The 17,228-nt window shown below is 41.4% G+C and overlaps 2 protein-coding genes and 1 long non-coding RNA gene across 4 annotated transcripts in view; 2 read left to right on the forward strand and 1 right to left on the reverse strand.

The window, feature by feature from the left end:
- LOC104758564 lies at positions 8,416-10,766 on the forward strand. 2 transcript variants are annotated; one of them, XR_762744.2, is made up of 5 exons: positions 8,416-8,454; positions 8,594-8,712; positions 9,285-9,409; positions 9,920-9,999; positions 10,470-10,766. It is a non-coding gene; the product is annotated as an uncharacterized LOC104758564 (long non-coding RNA). The 2 variants fall into 2 exon arrangements; XR_762743.2 differs by having other exon boundaries at positions 9,944-9,999.
- On the reverse strand, positions 11,104-12,366 carry LOC104759977 (agamous-like MADS-box protein AGL75). Its single transcript, XM_010482838.2, has 2 exons — positions 12,296-12,366; positions 11,104-12,151 (listed from the first exon to the last, which is right to left on the reverse strand). The coding sequence occupies exons 1-2, from the start codon at positions 12,364-12,366 to the stop codon at positions 11,104-11,106; spliced, it is 1,119 nt and encodes a 372-aa protein (XP_010481140.2).
- The window catches only part of LOC104758566, a 3,710-nt gene continuing 906 nt past the window's right edge, over positions 14,425-17,228 (forward strand). Inside the window, exons 1-4 of the mRNA XM_010481451.2 lie at positions 14,425-14,481; positions 14,600-14,710; positions 14,936-15,974; positions 16,064-16,824. Of these exons, the coding sequence (XP_010479753.1) occupies positions 15,017-15,974; positions 16,064-16,824 (1,719 nt within the window). The 5' untranslated portion in view covers positions 14,425-14,481; positions 14,600-14,710; positions 14,936-15,016. The remainder of the gene's footprint in view (positions 14,482-14,599; positions 14,711-14,935; positions 15,975-16,063; positions 16,825-17,228) is intronic.

Raw genomic sequence — 17,228 nt, forward strand, 5'->3', positions numbered from 1 at the left:
GGAACCGGAGTGTGACGCGAACCACCAAACCACCGCCGTCGAGAAGCGAGTCCCCGGAGAGACGAGATCCACTCAACCGAAACGTGGAGTTGCCCTTGTTCGAAGGGGACGATGCAGAAGGGTGGACTGGCCGGGTGGAACAATACTTCGAACTCAAGGAGTACACGGAGGAAGAAAAGTTGAGAGCAGTGAGGGTGTGCTTTGCGGGTGAAGCTCTCACGTGGTACCATTGGGAGAGAGACCGACAACCCTTTCCCAACTGGGAACAAATGAAGGAGAGAGTCCTGGAGAACTTTGCGGAGACACAAGAATTAACGGCGGGAGAAAGACTATTGTTACTCCGTCAAGATGAAACCACGGGGCAGTACTGCAAGGAGTTCATCGCCTTGGCTTCTAACGCACCGGAAGTGTCGGAGAGAGTCCTGGAGATGGCCTTCATGATAGGTTTGAAACCAAAAGTCAGAGCAGGGGTCAAAATGCTAGAACCTCGCAACTTGAAGAAGATGATGAGCCTTTCCAAGATGGTGGAGGCGTGGAATGGACAAGGGGACTCTCCGCCGTGCACGGGGTGGGAGAGCTCAGGCAAAACTTCAAACCGGGGAACAGGGGAGAAGATATTGTCCCGCGGTTCTTCTTACTCGGGGGGAGGGGCAAATGCGTCAATAACGAAGAACTTCGCCTCTTCTTCTCAGGAGAGCAAAACGACGTCGCTGCGGACCAGTGGAGAAAAAAACACTAACCCTAATTTGAAATCCTCGGATTCGCGACGACCTCCGTTCAGACGACTGACAGATTCGGAGGCTAACGAACGACGAGCTAAAGGCCTGTGTTTCAGATGCGACGAGAAGTATCAGGTTGGCCATCGATGTCGGTTCAAGGGCCTACAAATCTTGGTGGCTACCGAAGACGACGACGGTGTGGGCGGGGAAGAAGTCGGAGAGGAAGCCACGGATACCGTGGAGGTTCCGGAGTTCGCGGCTCTGTCAATCCAATCTGCCGCGGGAATCTCGTCCCCACGCACTATGAAACTTAAGGGTAGTGTGCTGGGAACAGAGGTCGTGGTTATGATAGATAGCGGAGCCACCCACAATTTCATATCCAAAGCGATGGCTCTAAGGTTGGGAATAGTTCCGAGGGGAACCACGGGATACGGAGTAAGGATGGGCAATGGGGTGATGGTGCGAGGAAGTGGGGTATGTCAGTGCGTTAGGCTGCAGCTTCCAGACTATACTCTGATCACGAGTTTCTTACCGTTGGAGTTGGGAGAAGCTAATGTGATCCTAGGGATGCAATGGTTGCAGACTCTAGGCGACATGAATGTGAACTGGCTAGAGCAGCGAATGAGTTTCATGGTGGGACGAGACTGGGTGACCCTCAGGGGAGATCATAGCCTCAAGAACTCGTCTATATCCCTCAAGGCGATGTGGAAGACGATAAACCAGGATGGAGAAGGGATTTATGTGGAATGTACCAACCTACACTCAGCTGCAAATGGGGGTGAAGAGATGACTCCTGCGGTCTTCCAGTCATTGTTAGATGAATACACTCGAGTGTTTTCTGAGCCGCAAGGGCTTCCTCCCTCTCGCGGAAAAGAACATGCTATCACGCTCAAACCAGGGAGCGAGCCAGTTAGCGTGAGACCTTTTCGATATCCACACGCACAGAAGGAAGAGATCGAGAGGCAGATTGCCGTGATGCTAGCCGCAGGGATCATTCGGGAGAGTAGCAGTCCGTTCTCGAGTCCAGTGCTTTTGGTTAAGAAAAAAGACGGCAGTTGGAGGTTTTGCGTAGACTACCGCTCCCTCAACAAAGCTACGGTGCCTGACAGCTTTCCCATCCCCATGATTGACCAACTGCTTGATGAGCTACATGGTGCGAGAGTCTTCTCCAAGCTCGACCTACGTTCAGGGTACCATCAGATCTTGGTCAAGGCGGAGGACGTTCCAAAAACGGCCTTCAGATCACACGATGGTCATTACGAGTTTCTCGTGATGCCATTTGGCCTGACTAACGCTCCGGCGACGTTCCAATCGCTTATGAACGAGGTGTTCCGCCCATATCTCCGCAAATTCGTGCTAGTCTTTTTTGACGATATTTTAATATATAGTCGTTCGGAGGGAGAACACCAGAACCACCTCAGAGTTGTGCTCAAGCTGCTTGAGCAACATCAATTGTATGCGAACCAAAAGAAGTGTCAGTTTGGCACCTCCAGGATTGCTTACTTTGGTCATGTGATCTCGCCTAACGGAGTATCTGCTGATCCGAGTAAGATACAAGCAATGTTAGATTGGGAACCACCAACCAATATCAAGGCCTTGCGAGGATTCTTGGGACTAACCGGATATTACCGGAGGTTTGTACAAGGCTATGGGGAGATCGCAAAGCCTCTGACCAACCTGTTAAAGAAAGATCAGTTTAACTGGGAAGAGAAGAGTGACAAGGCTTTCAAGAAGCTCAGAACCACGATGACTACGGTTCCAGTGCTAGCTTTACCTGATTTTTCAGAGATGTTCATCGTGGAGTCTGATGCTTCGGGGTTCGGACTAGGTGCTGTTTTAATGCAGAAGGATCGACCAGTAGCATACTACAGTCAGGCTTTATCAGATAGACAGCGGCTCAAGTCCATCTACGAACGGGAACTCATGGCCATCGTGCTATCCATACAGAAGTGGCGCCACTATCTCTTGGGTAGAAGGTTCATTGTGAGAACAGACCAAAAAAGCCTGAAGTTCCTGTTGGAACAGAGAGAGATAAATCTGGAATACCAAAGGTGGCTCACCAAGTTACTTGGATTCGACTTCGACATCCAATATAAACCAGGTATGGAGAACAAAGCCACATACGCTCTCTCTCGCAAAGAAGTGGTCCCATCTCTATTTGCTCTCTCGGTTCCCGCGGCAATACAATTGGAGGAGATCTGCGCGGAGGTTGACAAGGATCAGGCACTGAGCAAGATTATCCGGGATCTGCGTGAGAATGAGCAGACCCATCCTGAGTTCTCGCTAGTCAACGGGAGGTTACTCAGACAGGGGAAGCTGGTGATTCCGAGTGCTTCAGCACTGACAGGGTTGATCATGCGCGAGTTTCACGACGGGAAATTGGGTGGTCACAGAGGAGTATTGAAAACTCAGAAGCGGATCGGTGATCTCTTCTACTGGGACGGTATGATGACGGATATCCGCAGGCACGTGGCCGCATGTGGAGTATGCCAACGATACAAGTACTCCACCTTATCACCCGGGGGTCTGCTCCAACCCTTGCCCATACCAGAAAAGGTTTGGGAGGATATCTCCATGGACTTTGTGGAAGGTCTCCCCAAATCCGGAGGTAACAACGCGGTTCTGGTGGTGGTCGACCGTCTATCTAAGTATGCTCACTTTCTGATCATCAAGCATCCGTTCACCGCCACAGACGTTGCCAATTTATTCATTCAGGAGATCGTGAGGTTACATGGGTTCCCGCGAACTATCGTCTCAGATAGAGACAAGGTGTTTACGAGTCAATTCTGGAAGGAACTCTTCCGCTTGGCAGGAACTAATCTCTGCTTCAGTACCGCGTATCACCCACAGTCAGACGGCCAAACCGAAGTCACCAACCGAAGCATGGAGACTTACCTTCGTTGCTTTGCGGGGGAATAGCCTCGGACATGGTCAAGGTTCCTCCCTTGGGCAGAGCTCTGCTACAACTCCTCTTACCACTTTGCCATTAAGATGTCCCCATTCCAGGCAGTGTATGGCCGTGAACCTCCCTCCTTGGTGAAATACGAGAATGGATCCACGTCTAACGCTGAGTTGGAATCACAGCTCCGGGAGAGGGATGCGGTACTAGGGTTGATCAGGGAGCATCTCCACAAGGCCCAGCAGCGGATGAAGGAAAGAGCAGATATGCATCGCAGGGAGGTCGAGTTCGAGGTAGGAGAGTCCGTGTATCTCAAAATGCGCCCTTTCCGCCGCCGTTACTTAGCAAGAAGAGCTAATGAAAAGCTCTCGGCCAGGTTCTATGGACCGTACACCATCGAGGCACGAGTAGGGAAGGTGGCATACCGGTTGAAACTTCCCGCAGAAGCAAAGGTGCACCCCACTTTTCATGTCTCTCAGCTAAAACGCGCCATTGGGGATCAGATTGTGGCAGTTGCGATTCCCGAACAGCTAACAGAGGATGGCGTGCTAGAAGCAGAGCCGGAAGCAGTACTGGATACACGCAAGAATCAGGTGACCGGACAAGCGGAAGTGCTGATCAAGTGGAAGGGATTACCTGAGTTCGAGTGTTCTTGGGAGTGGGTCAGCACCATGAAGGGACAGTTTCTAGGTTTCAACCTTGAGGACAAGGTGAATTTCAAAGGCGGGGGTAATGATACATTTGAGGTCCAACACCCTCCTATTCTTTACCGCTATCATAGGAAGAAGAAAAGCCCAAGTGGCTAGAGAATTAGTAAGAAGGATCCATTAGTAGTAATGGGCCTTGTGAGAGGGTCAAGTTGTCTTTAGTAAGGAATAAAAGTCTCTATCTGTCTGCTAAGTCTGTAACGGTCTGTGGGGTGGGGTAGGGATATGAGAGTAGTACTTATGTAGTAGGTGAGGGGCAGAAGGAACTTTGTCGAGTCTTTGGTAAACATTATAAGGGGGAGGGGAGAGACTCCAAAAGAATTCTCTCGGGTTGTTACCGTTGTCTTATTCTGAATAAAAAGAGTGCTTTCTTTGTTTTGTTTTGTCTGTTCTAAAGAATCACATCCAAAACGTATCACAAACCGTTGTGGACTCTCATTTCTCAACTGCTAAAACGCTTGCTCAAAAAGGAGACGCATTGTACGTTAGGATCTTTGCGATCAAGAAACTGTTAACGAAGCTTGAAGTAGAGAAAGAATCTGTTGATGCAAAGTTTAAGGAGACTGTGAAAAATCTTTCTCATCTTCTTGTTGATGCTTCTGAGGCTTACGAAGAGTATCATGGTGCGGTGAGGAAGGCCAAAGACGAGCAGGCGGCTGAGGAATTTGCGAAAGAGGCGACGCAAAGTGCAGAGATCATTTGGGTTAAGTTTCTTGATTCTCTTTAAAGAACAGTTGAGATTATTGGTTGTGTTTAGAGCAAATCTAGAGCTCTTATTGGTTCTTGTTTTGTATTTTGGGATGATGTTCTGTTTCAGAGTTTGTGTGTTAAGAGAGAGAGAGAGAGAGATAGAGAAGACGAGAGGATCTCTGAAAACGAATAATGTATTTTTTCTTCCTCAGATCTCTATAATAACGAAAGCTTTCAATATATAAATGTTTCACTCTATAACCTTTTTACATTACCTTGTAACATTCTTCTCCTGCACACCATGTATGAAGTAATTTTTCTTTTGACATCTTTAATGTATGGATACTTTGAACATAGTTTACAAAGAGATCATGCATAACAAAGTCATCAAGTCAAGTTTTTAACTATGAAGTAAAATTAGGTAAAATGATTGTATAATTTTTTTTTTCATTAACCTGATTTTTACTCATAAACAGATATAGAAAAGGGAAATTGGCAAGAATAACCCAAAAAAAAAACTATAATTCACCTACTAACCACTCTAACCATATAATTCACCCACTAAAAACTATAGAAAATAGCATAGGGCATATCATACATTTATTATCATGCAGTTTATTTTCTATACTTTANACTCCACCTTATCACCCGGGGGTCTGCTCCAACCCTTGCCCATACCAGAAAAGGTTTGGGAGGATATCTCCATGGACTTTGTGGAAGGTCTCCCCAAATCCGGAGGTAACAACGCGGTTCTGGTGGTGGTCGACCGTCTATCTAAGTATGCTCACTTTCTGATCATCAAGCATCCGTTCACCGCCACAGACGTTGCCAATTTATTCATTCAGGAGATCGTGAGGTTACATGGGTTCCCGCGAACTATCGTCTCAGATAGAGACAAGGTGTTTACGAGTCAATTCTGGAAGGAACTCTTCCGCTTGGCAGGAACTAATCTCTGCTTCAGTACCGCGTATCACCCACAGTCAGACGGCCAAACCGAAGTCACCAACCGAAGCATGGAGACTTACCTTCGTTGCTTTGCGGGGGAATAGCCTCGGACATGGTCAAGGTTCCTCCCTTGGGCAGAGCTCTGCTACAACTCCTCTTACCACTTTGCCATTAAGATGTCCCCATTCCAGGCAGTGTATGGCCGTGAACCTCCCTCCTTGGTGAAATACGAGAATGGATCCACGTCTAACGCTGAGTTGGAATCACAGCTCCGGGAGAGGGATGCGGTACTAGGGTTGATCAGGGAGCATCTCCACAAGGCCCAGCAGCGGATGAAGGAAAGAGCAGATATGCATCGCAGGGAGGTCGAGTTCGAGGTAGGAGAGTCCGTGTATCTCAAAATGCGCCCTTTCCGCCGCCGTTACTTAGCAAGAAGAGCTAATGAAAAGCTCTCGGCCAGGTTCTATGGACCGTACACCATCGAGGCACGAGTAGGGAAGGTGGCATACCGGTTGAAACTTCCCGCAGAAGCAAAGGTGCACCCCACTTTTCATGTCTCTCAGCTAAAACGCGCCATTGGGGATCAGATTGTGGCAGTTGCGATTCCCGAACAGCTAACAGAGGATGGCGTGCTAGAAGCAGAGCCGGAAGCAGTACTGGATACACGCAAGAATCAGGTGACCGGACAAGCGGAAGTGCTGATCAAGTGGAAGGGATTACCTGAGTTCGAGTGTTCTTGGGAGTGGGTCAGCACCATGAAGGGACAGTTTCTAGGTTTCAACCTTGAGGACAAGGTGAATTTCAAAGGCGGGGGTAATGATACATTTGAGGTCCAACACCCTCCTATTCTTTACCGCTATCATAGGAAGAAGAAAAGCCCAAGTGGCTAGAGAATTAGTAAGAAGGATCCATTAGTAGTAATGGGCCTTGTGAGAGGGTCAAGTTGTCTTTAGTAAGGAATAAAAGTCTCTATCTGTCTGCTAAGTCTGTAACGGTCTGTGGGGTGGGGTAGGGATATGAGAGTAGTACTTATGTAGTAGGTGAGGGGCAGAAGGAACTTTGTCGAGTCTTTGGTAAACATTATAAGGGGGAGGGGAGAGACTCCAAAAGAATTCTCTCGGGTTGTTACCGTTGTCTTATTCTGAATAAAAAGAGTGCTTTCTTTGTTTTGTTTTGTCTGTTCTAAAGAATCACATCCAAAACGTATCACAAACCGTTGTGGACTCTCATTTCTCAACTGCTAAAACGCTTGCTCAAAAAGGAGACGCATTGTACGTTAGGATCTTTGCGATCAAGAAACTGTTAACGAAGCTTGAAGTAGAGAAAGAATCTGTTGATGCAAAGTTTAAGGAGACTGTGAAAAATCTTTCTCATCTTCTTGTTGATGCTTCTGAGGCTTACGAAGAGTATCATGGTGCGGTGAGGAAGGCCAAAGACGAGCAGGCGGCTGAGGAATTTGCGAAAGAGGCGACGCAAAGTGCAGAGATCATTTGGGTTAAGTTTCTTGATTCTCTTTAAAGAACAGTTGAGATTATTGGTTGTGTTTAGAGCAAATCTAGAGCTCTTATTGGTTCTTGTTTTGTATTTTGGGATGATGTTCTGTTTCAGAGTTTGTGTGTTAAGAGAGAGAGAGAGAGAGATAGAGAAGACGAGAGGATCTCTGAAAACGAATAATGTATTTTTTCTTCCTCAGATCTCTATAATAACGAAAGCTTTCAATATATAAATGTTTCACTCTATAACCTTTTTACATTACCTTGTAACATTCTTCTCCTGCACACCATGTATGAAGTAATTTTTCTTTTGACATCTTTAATGTATGGATACTTTGAACATAGTTTACAAAGAGATCATGCATAACAAAGTCATCAAGTCAAGTTTTTAACTATGAAGTAAAATTAGGTAAAATGATTGTATAATTTTTTTTTTCATTAACCTGATTTTTACTCATAAACAGATATAGAAAAGGGAAATTGGCAAGAATAACCCAAAAAAAAAACTATAATTCACCTACTAACCACTCTAACCATATAATTCACCCACTAAAAACTATAGAAAATAGCATAGGGCATATCATACATTTATTATCATGCAGTTTATTTTCTATACTTTATTAAAGAAATAACATGTAATTTATTTAATTTACTTAAATAAATATCCATTGTTAGTTTAGCTAATCCACCATTTTTACATGTTTGTAAATTTCAAAGTTATTAAAATTTATGCTCTAATATTATACTAAACATTTTGTTGTCTACAGTAAAAAAAAACAAGTAATATAGATTAGTAAACTTTTCATCCATGAAATTTAAAAGTTAATATTATGTTGCCAAGAAAATTAGAATCAGGTCGCGACTACGTCGTTTTGGTCGAGATTAATTACTAAGAAACAAAATTAATCTCTTAAGCAGAAGAAGAAGAAGCACACACTCGTCCCTCTCTCTCTCTGCTTAGCTCTGATCTCTGAAGAAGAAGAAGACTACTGAATACGAAAGTAAGCTTCTCTGTCTCCTCTCTTTCTCGACCTCTTCTTCTTCTTCTTCTTCACTATTTTTTTCTGTTTTTTTTTCTTTCGTTTGCCGGTGAAGATCATTGACTTCAAGCTTCGTGTTGATTCTTCGTTTCATAATCAGTTAATCACAGATTGCTGCAAATTCGCGTTAATTAGCTGCGTACTTGTTGCTAATTCGTACTTGGGAAGCTGAAACATTGGAGAATCTGCGAATCCAAGTCCGTTGTTACTCAGCTTCTGGTAAGTGTAACTGACCGATCGATTTTGATTTTGATTTTTTTCTTTTGGTAATCGGCAAATCGAAGTCCCAGTGGTTACTCAGCTTCAGTCTCCGAATCATCCAACGCGATTTTGTATTGTTGTAGTTGTATTGTTTGTTTTGTGGGAACCTAAGGGAGAAAGCAAATTCTTATGGCTTTGGAGTTTTAAAAATCCTTTGTTTATCTGATTTAAGTTTAGGTTTGATGTTCATCTGATGTCGCAGGTTTTTGGCTACATTTGCTTTAAACATTGTATCAAATTTGAAGCTTTCTCTTGAAGTTAGCCGGTTAAGCTGAGAAAGTTATCCACTGACAAAGAATTAGACTAAGTTTAGGTTTTGATTTTCATTTGAGGTCAGGTATATTTGGCTAGATGACTCTGGTTTGGTTTAAATCACTGTGTGAAATATTTGAAGCTTTCTGATAAAAATTAGCCATGGAAGTCGTTTAGAGCTAATGTAGTTATCTAATGACACTTTCTTGTTAAATTTCCTGTAAATGTTTTCTCTAGAGTTGATTTATTCTTGTGTTTTTTGGCATTTTTGGTTGCAGGTTCTGTTTGGCTGCGAATGTGATTGGTTTTGTCTATGATATGTGATCTTGTATACCTGTTATCTACTAGCATCCGGAGATCACGACATAATCTGCGGCATTTCTTGGAATTTGGTCTTGATCAAGTATGTTCCTTCTGCCTCTCTTTGATTAGAAAACTCTGTGCCTTTAAATCAGTCAAATGGTTGAAAAAAAAAAACAAAGCTTGAAACTTGATGCATGCTATAGAACTAACGAGAAGGTGAGGCTGGATTTTTAGTGAATCTCATTGATCTTTTCTGATAATCGATAAGACTTCATATATATGCAACTTTAGTCAAATTTGTTATCAACTAAGTTTCAGGATTTTTTACATGGCTAGCTTTAGATACTAGATTCTTTAGGTGGAAAGCTAACAACTTTAACAAAGTATTGATCATCATTTGCATTTGCTTCTAGACTTGATTTTTACATTTCTCTAATTTTGTGACATGGTGTGTAGCTTGACTGATCGGAGCTCAATCTTTCTCGATTTATAATTGTCATGGTTGCGTTTAAGTTGTTAGCTTTCCACCTAAAGAATATGGTATCTTAACCAATAGTATAATATACAGTTTTTGCATCTGTTTTCTAGAGTTCGTTTTATCTTTCTCTAGGTTTTGTGACATGGTGTTATGCAGGAGGATTTGTTGTGCAATTTCCAAATTACGTAGTCCCTGATCTCACTGGCTTTAAGGTTTTTCATTACACTTTCTAAACTCTTTTGTTCCTTTTGTCTTTGATTCCTCCATTATGTTGATTGCATCTTCTTACAAGTCTTATTGGTCGAAGCTCCCTAGGTTTGCGCTCCTGATAAAACTTGTTGTTTGTTGTAAGTTTTTGTGTTAGGAAACCTGAAATGGGAATGCTTACTTATTGCGTTAAGCTTCCTAGGGGTTTGATTTACCTCTGCTAAAATATAAATAGCCGATAGTATGTTGCTTGCTTCGTAACTGAACATGAGAATAATCCTTGAGAAATCTTCTTTCTAGTCGTATTGGTCGAAGCTCCTAAGGGGTTTGTGATCCTGATTAATATATTGGTTCGTTGTAAGTTTATGTGTTTGGATCCTGAAATGGGAATGCATACTTTAATTACGTTATGATTGTTATGTGATTTAGCTGTTCTGCTGATGAATGAATATATGTATAAATTTGGATTTTACAGATGAAACCATATGTATCTCAGAGTGTCGTATACAAGTGAACACAAACGAGTCAACCGAAGATTCCAAGTAACCATCAGGAGATAGAGGTCAAGGGGAGTGGGAAGCTGCTGCAGACATAATGGAAGGGAACGAATCATCTGACATAATAGCAGTATAAAGAGTCACTTCTAATATGAGTGTGAAGATCGCAAACACTTAGTAGTCAGCATAAAGTTGTATATGTTATTGTTACTGTTAAAAGATTAATAAACATAAGTTGATCACTATGAATCAGTACTGAAACAGAGTTGAAAACAGAGGATACTTGTCATGATGCGTTATGCAAAATCCCATAAAAATAAAGTAAACATGATCATTAGGCAACACAGTTTTAAGCAAGAAAGAAGTAGACAATGTGTATATTTCGAAAATAATAGACAAGATTGGTTGAATTAAGATATAACAACAACAACAACAACAACAAGACATAAGATTGTTACAGCAAAACAAAAAGAGATGTTCCTAAACAAAAAGTACATAAAAAGGTTTTTTGCAAATTAATACATGTTGTTTCAACTGAGATTCTTGAAGTAACACTGAGAAATCCTGATTGTTGAAATTTGATGCAGAGACTGGGATCTTCGAATATCGGGTTCACTGATTCTGATCATAACCATAAACTTGATGCTGCATCAACCCGGAGTTACCCATACTAGACATGTTCTGATCACAACCATAAAACTGCTTCTGCGTCAACTGATTCAGCCCATAGTTATTCACAGATTCTTGTACTGCTTTTGTGTTTGAGACGCAAGGATGTTGAAAGCTGCTGCTGCTATTGATGTTAGCCATACTACACATGTTCTGATCATAGCCATAAAACTCCTTCTGATTCATCCCAAAGTTGTTTACAGATTCTTGTACCCCCGAGTAATGTTTTGTCTTTGAGACGCAAGGATGTTGGAAACTGTTGTTGGTGATGTCACTCATGGATATGTTGTGATCATAATCAGAGAGCTCATGCTTCATTAACTGATTCTTCAACTGAGATTCTTGAAGTAGCGCTGAGAAATCCTGACTGAGATTTGATGCAGAGACAGGGATCTGAGAGAGAGTATTATCTCCATGGTTATACATAAAGAGCGAGAACTGTCTAGGATTAGGGTTCAAAGATTGGGTCTGATGATTCTGAGAGGATGATGAAGCTAAACTCTGATGATGATGATGATCGAGTAGTTTGTGTTTGTCGTGCGACTCAAGAAGAAATCGAAGCCTTTGTTGGGACGTAGAGAGATTGAGTTCCAAGGACTGAATCAATTGGGAGATTTGGTCGGGAGAGTAGTGATCAGCGATTGGATACTTCAATACATCCACATTCTTCTTCGGACTCGGACTCGTCTTCATCCTCTTGTTCGGATTCGGATTCTCCTCAAGGAACTCAGAAAGATGTGTGCGTTTTTTGCCTCTCAATGATTCGTCTAGCCGACTGTACCTCATAGCCATGTTTCTCACCTTCTCTTTCTCGTTTGGAAACGTTTTTAGGTCTCCTTGAGGTCCGTAGTATATAACGCACACATCAATTTCACACAAGATAGACAGTTGTTCCGCTTTCCTAAAGATTGTTAGCAGTCTATTGTTCAAACTCGTTGAAGTTAGGGAGTAAGAAGAAGACGAAGGAGACGAAGAGGGTCGCATAGTGATTCTTGGGCGTTGTGAAAAAGCAACAAAAAGAAAGATGATGAACAAACATGAAAGTGAGAAATATTTATAGAGCTAGGGTTTTATTTTTTTCACTCTCTATCGCTCATTGCGAAAAAGGAAATTTTACTTTTTTTCGTTTTCTTACACGCTCCCTTCGTTAATGAGATTAGAGATTTCCGTATCTTGCATATCTGGCATAGATTGCATATCTGACATAGATTGCGTAATTAATAATTAGCCGTTGGTTTTGATTACAAAAAAAAAGAAATATTTACTTTGAAAAAAAATCTCATGTATTCCGATTAAAACAATGAGATTTTGATCTTTGATCTTCGCATATATAATAATTATGCCTTTGATGCACAAATCACCACTTCTTCTTACTAGCACCCGTTACATTAACAACAACAACACTTTGGTCAAGCTCACTTTAGGAACACAACTTTGTCTTGGTAAGTCTCCTTTGAGGGAGGTTTTGTCTTCCCCCCCTGCTTAAGAGTTTCCGATCCTCCACATGTACAGTTTGGTTTTCAGAGTGATGTGATGCTTGAGGGAGGTTTTGTCTTCCCCCTGCTTAAGAGTCTCATCTGTCTAATTAGCTCATTCATATGCTTCTCAGAAGAAATAATGAAATCTTCCATGCAGCTGCTATTGGAGGTCTTAAACAGATTCAAGTTGATGATTCCAGAAACAATGAAGAAGAATGTAAACTCTCTGATCCCTTTTCTTCTCTTTACAACCTTCTCATGCAAATTTTGAAACTTCTTTTTGGTTATAAATCTTGTTTCAGCTGCTAAGAAAAAGAAAATGTTGGAAGAGATAGAACGTGAATTTGAAGGTACTTCAAGATTCTATCAATGATCTCTCCTAAGTAAAGAAAGTATGAGTTGAAATTTGATTCCACCTTCTTTGTTCTGCAGAAGCACACAGAGGTAATAGAGGAAATGCTGATAAAGAAGAACGTAAGAAACAAAAACCAAAAATCTTTCTGTCTCAGACAATTTTCTAATACAGATCTTGTTCTCACAGCTGCAAAGAAACAGAGCGGCTCTGTTATACCAGAGGTTCTTGGACTTGGACACTCAGGTGTTTGCGGCTGTTTTAAACAAGAAAATGCTGGTTTGAAACAAGACGAAGATGCTTCGATCGTTATACCAACAAATATAGCATAGAAGAGAGCCTCTCTGAAGAATCTGCAATCAAGGTTTTTTTTTTCAGACCTTTTCTTGAACAACAAGAAAGGGATCAGAATCACAATCTCATAAGTCTGATTACTTTGTTTTCGTGATTTAGCAGGGAACAGAGACTTCTAGTCTCACCGCTTCTTTGACTCAACTCGTTGAAAATCACAGGAAAGAGAAGGAATCTCCACTCGGACACAGAGTTCTCACTTCTTCCACAAGCGAATCATCTGCTACATTAGAGACTGTAGAAACCCTAAGAGCTAACCTGAAAGAGCTTCGCGGCTTAACCGCTAGTGAGCTTGTAACTTTATAATAATGAAAACTTTCAATATATAAATGTTTCACTCTATAACCTTTTACATTGCCTTGTCTATGAAGTAATTTTTCTTTTGAGCATCTTTAATGTATGGATACTTTGAAACATACAGTAGTTTACAAAGAGATCGTGCATAACAAAGTCATCAAGTCAAATTTTCAACTATGAAGTAACTTGGGTAACTAAATAACTAATTCTTTTGTAGAATATTCCTACTTGTAACTAGCTATGAGGTAACATTAGGAAAAAGGATTGTACTTTTTTTCTTAATCATTAACATGATTTTTATTCATAAACAGAATTAGAAAATAGCATAGGGCATACATACATGTATTATTATACAGTTTATGTTCTATACTGTAATAAAAAAATAACATCTATAAAAATTTATGTAGTTTACTTAAATAAATATCCACCACTTTTACATGGTTGTTAATTTCAAAAACATAAAAAATTATGCTCTAATATTATAACTAATTTTTTTTTGTTGTCTACTGTAAAAAAAAGCCAGTACTATAGATTAGTAAACATTTTATCCATGGAATTTAAAACTTTAAAACTATGTTGCTAATAAAATTAGAATCAGGTCGCGACTACGTCGTTTTGGTTTTAGTTATATACTTCAAGGCCCAAGCCCAGTCAAAATTAGGCCGGTTTAAAGAGATTTCAATGTAATTAAGGAGCGGAAAGTATAATTAAGAAATGAAAAGGAAACATGTGGAGACAATTAATTACAAGGAAATTAAGAACTAAGAAGAAGAAGAAGCACACACTCGTCTCTCTCTCTGCTTCAGCTCTGATCTCTGAAGAAGAAGACTACTGAATACGAAAGTAAGCTTCTCTTTCTCCTCTCTTCTTCTTCGTCACTATTTTTTTTTTTGCTTTTTTTTCCTCCGGTGAAGATCATTGACTTCAAGCTTCGTGTTGATTCTTCGCTTTATAATCACAGATTGATGCAAATTCGCGTTTAATTAGCTGCGTATTTTTTTGCTATTTCGTACTTGGGAAGCTGAAACACTGAAGAATCTGCGAATCCAAGTCCGTAGTAACTCAGCTTCTGGTAAGTGTAACTGACCGATCGATTTTGATTTTGATTTTGAAAATTTTAAAATCCTTTGTAATCTGATATAAGTTGTGGAGTTTTCACCAGATTTAGTACCTAAATGTAGGTCCGGAGATTAGTTTAGATCTGAATTTTAACTAGCCTATAGTTCTTTCTGATATCAGGTTTTTGGAGATTAGAGTTTACTGAACTGTAAACTAATTACTTGATTTCGTTTTCTAGGTTGTGGTGTTGTGGCGGTTTGATTTCTACTCTATTTTGTGGCTTATATGATGCTCGCATTGAGATTATAGCTTTGAAATCATGGAGGAGGTTCGGTTATCGCCGCTGAGACAGACAAGCGTTAAGTCTTCGTTGTCAGGGAGGTCTACTCCAAGAGGTTCACCTAGAGTACATTCTGGTAGGACTCCGCGTAGAGTTCACGGGGGAGGAGGAGCGGTTCAATGGTTCCGTAGTAGCCGACTGGTTTATTGGCTGCTTTTGATTACTCTTTGGACGTATCTTGGGTTTTATGTTCAGTCTAGGTGGGCGCATGATAATGAAAACAAAGTTGAGTTTTTACGGTTTGGAGGGAGGCTGAGGAAGGATGCTTTATATGTGGAGACGAATAATAAAGGAATGGGTGGTGTTGTTGCTGATGAGAATTCTGATGCTTTGGTGAATGTTACCAGTAAGGATGATGCTAGTTTGAATAAGAGGACGGATGTTAGTCTGATCAAGAAAGATGATGGGGCTTCTCGACGGAGTTTGAGTTCCAAGCAGAAGACGAAAAAAGCTGGCCGGACTTCACGTAGTAAGATCCGTAGTAAGCAGAAGGTGAGTAAAGAGGTACTTGAGACTAAAGTTTTGGAAGATGAGCAAGATCCACAACTTCCAATGACTAATGCTACTTATGGTAAGCTTCTTGGTCCCTTTGGATCATTAGAGGATAGAGTTCTAGAATGGAGCCCACATAGACGGTCTGGGACTTGCGACCGGAAATCAGATTTTAAACGCTTTGTTTGGTCAAGGAGATTTGTCCTGGTATTCCACGAGCTGTCTATGACTGGCGCTCCAATCTCAATGATGGAGCTGGCTTCAGAGCTTTTGAGCTGTGGTGCAACAGTCTCTGCAGTTGTTCTGAGCAGGAGGGGTGGATTGATGCAAGAGCTCAATAGGAGAAGAATCAAAGTGGTTGAAGACAAAGGAGAAATCAGCTTCAAGACCGCCATGAAAGCAGATTTGGTCATTGCAGGATCAGCAGTATGTACCTCATGGATAGGTAAAGAATTCATTATGTGAGTTATGAACTGTACTAAGTTACTATCAAAGGAAATCAAAACCTAATTATTGTACTTCCATTCATTGCAGATCAATACATGAATCATTTTCCAGCCGGTGGAAGTCAGATAGCTTGGTGGATAATGGAAAACCGACGAGAATACTTTGATCGAGCGAAGCCAGTACTTGACCGAGTGAAGATGCTGATTTTCTTATCTGAATCACAGAGTAGACAATGGTTAACATGGTGCGAGGAGGAGCATATAAAGCTTAGATCACAACCAGTGATTGTTCCACTCTCTGTAAATGATGAGTTAGCTTTTGTAGCTGGGATTCCTTCCTCACTCAACACACCAACGCTTTCTCCAGAGAAAATGAGGGAGAAGAGACAAATATTGCGCGAATCAGTGAGAGCAGAGTTAGGTTTAACAGATACAGATATGCTTGTGATGTCTCTTAGCAGCATAAATCCAGGAAAAGGACAACTTCTTCTCCTTGAATCTGTTGCCTTAGCACTTGCTGAGAGAGAACAAGAAGCTCTAAGGAATCATAGAGGCATCATTAGGAAAGAAAAGATTGGTCACTCCAGTAAGCATCGTTTAAGAGGTTCATCTAGACAGATGAAAAGCGTTTCTCTCACACTTGACAATGGCGTAAGAAGACAGAAGCAAGAACTTAAAGTTCTTCTAGGATCAGTGGGTTCGAAGAGCAACAAAGTCGGATACGTTAAAGAGATGTTAAGCTTCTTATCAAACAACGGAAACTTATCTAAGTCAGTTATGTGGACTCCAGCAACAACTCGTGTTGCTTCTTTATACTCTGCAGCAGATGTCTACGTTACAAACTCTCAGGTAATCTTTTTAAGACTTCAAAAAATATTATTGGATATACAGTTTTCCACAGAAGCTTAGTATATGTTAGGTTTGATTTCGGCGTAACCATTTCGATTTTGTTCGGTTAATTTTAAACCTTTTCTTTAACAGGGAGTTGGTGAAACATTTGGGAGAGTGACAATCGAAGCAATGGCTTATGGACTTGCAGTGGTGGGAACAGACGCAGGAGGAACCAAAGAGATGGTGCAACACAACGTGACTGGTCTACTTCACTCGATGGGACGACCAGGTAACAAGGAGTTGGCTCATAATCTCTTGTTTCTACTTAGAAATCCAGACACAAGGCTACAATTGGGGAGTGAAGGACGCAAAAAGGTTGAGAAAATGTACATGAAGCAACATATGTACCAGCGATTCGTTGA

The sequence above is a fragment of the Camelina sativa genome, chromosome 17 (genome assembly GCF_000633955.1).
Source record: "Camelina sativa cultivar DH55 chromosome 17, Cs, whole genome shotgun sequence".
NCBI classification, from domain to species: Eukaryota; Viridiplantae; Streptophyta; class Magnoliopsida; order Brassicales; family Brassicaceae; genus Camelina; species Camelina sativa.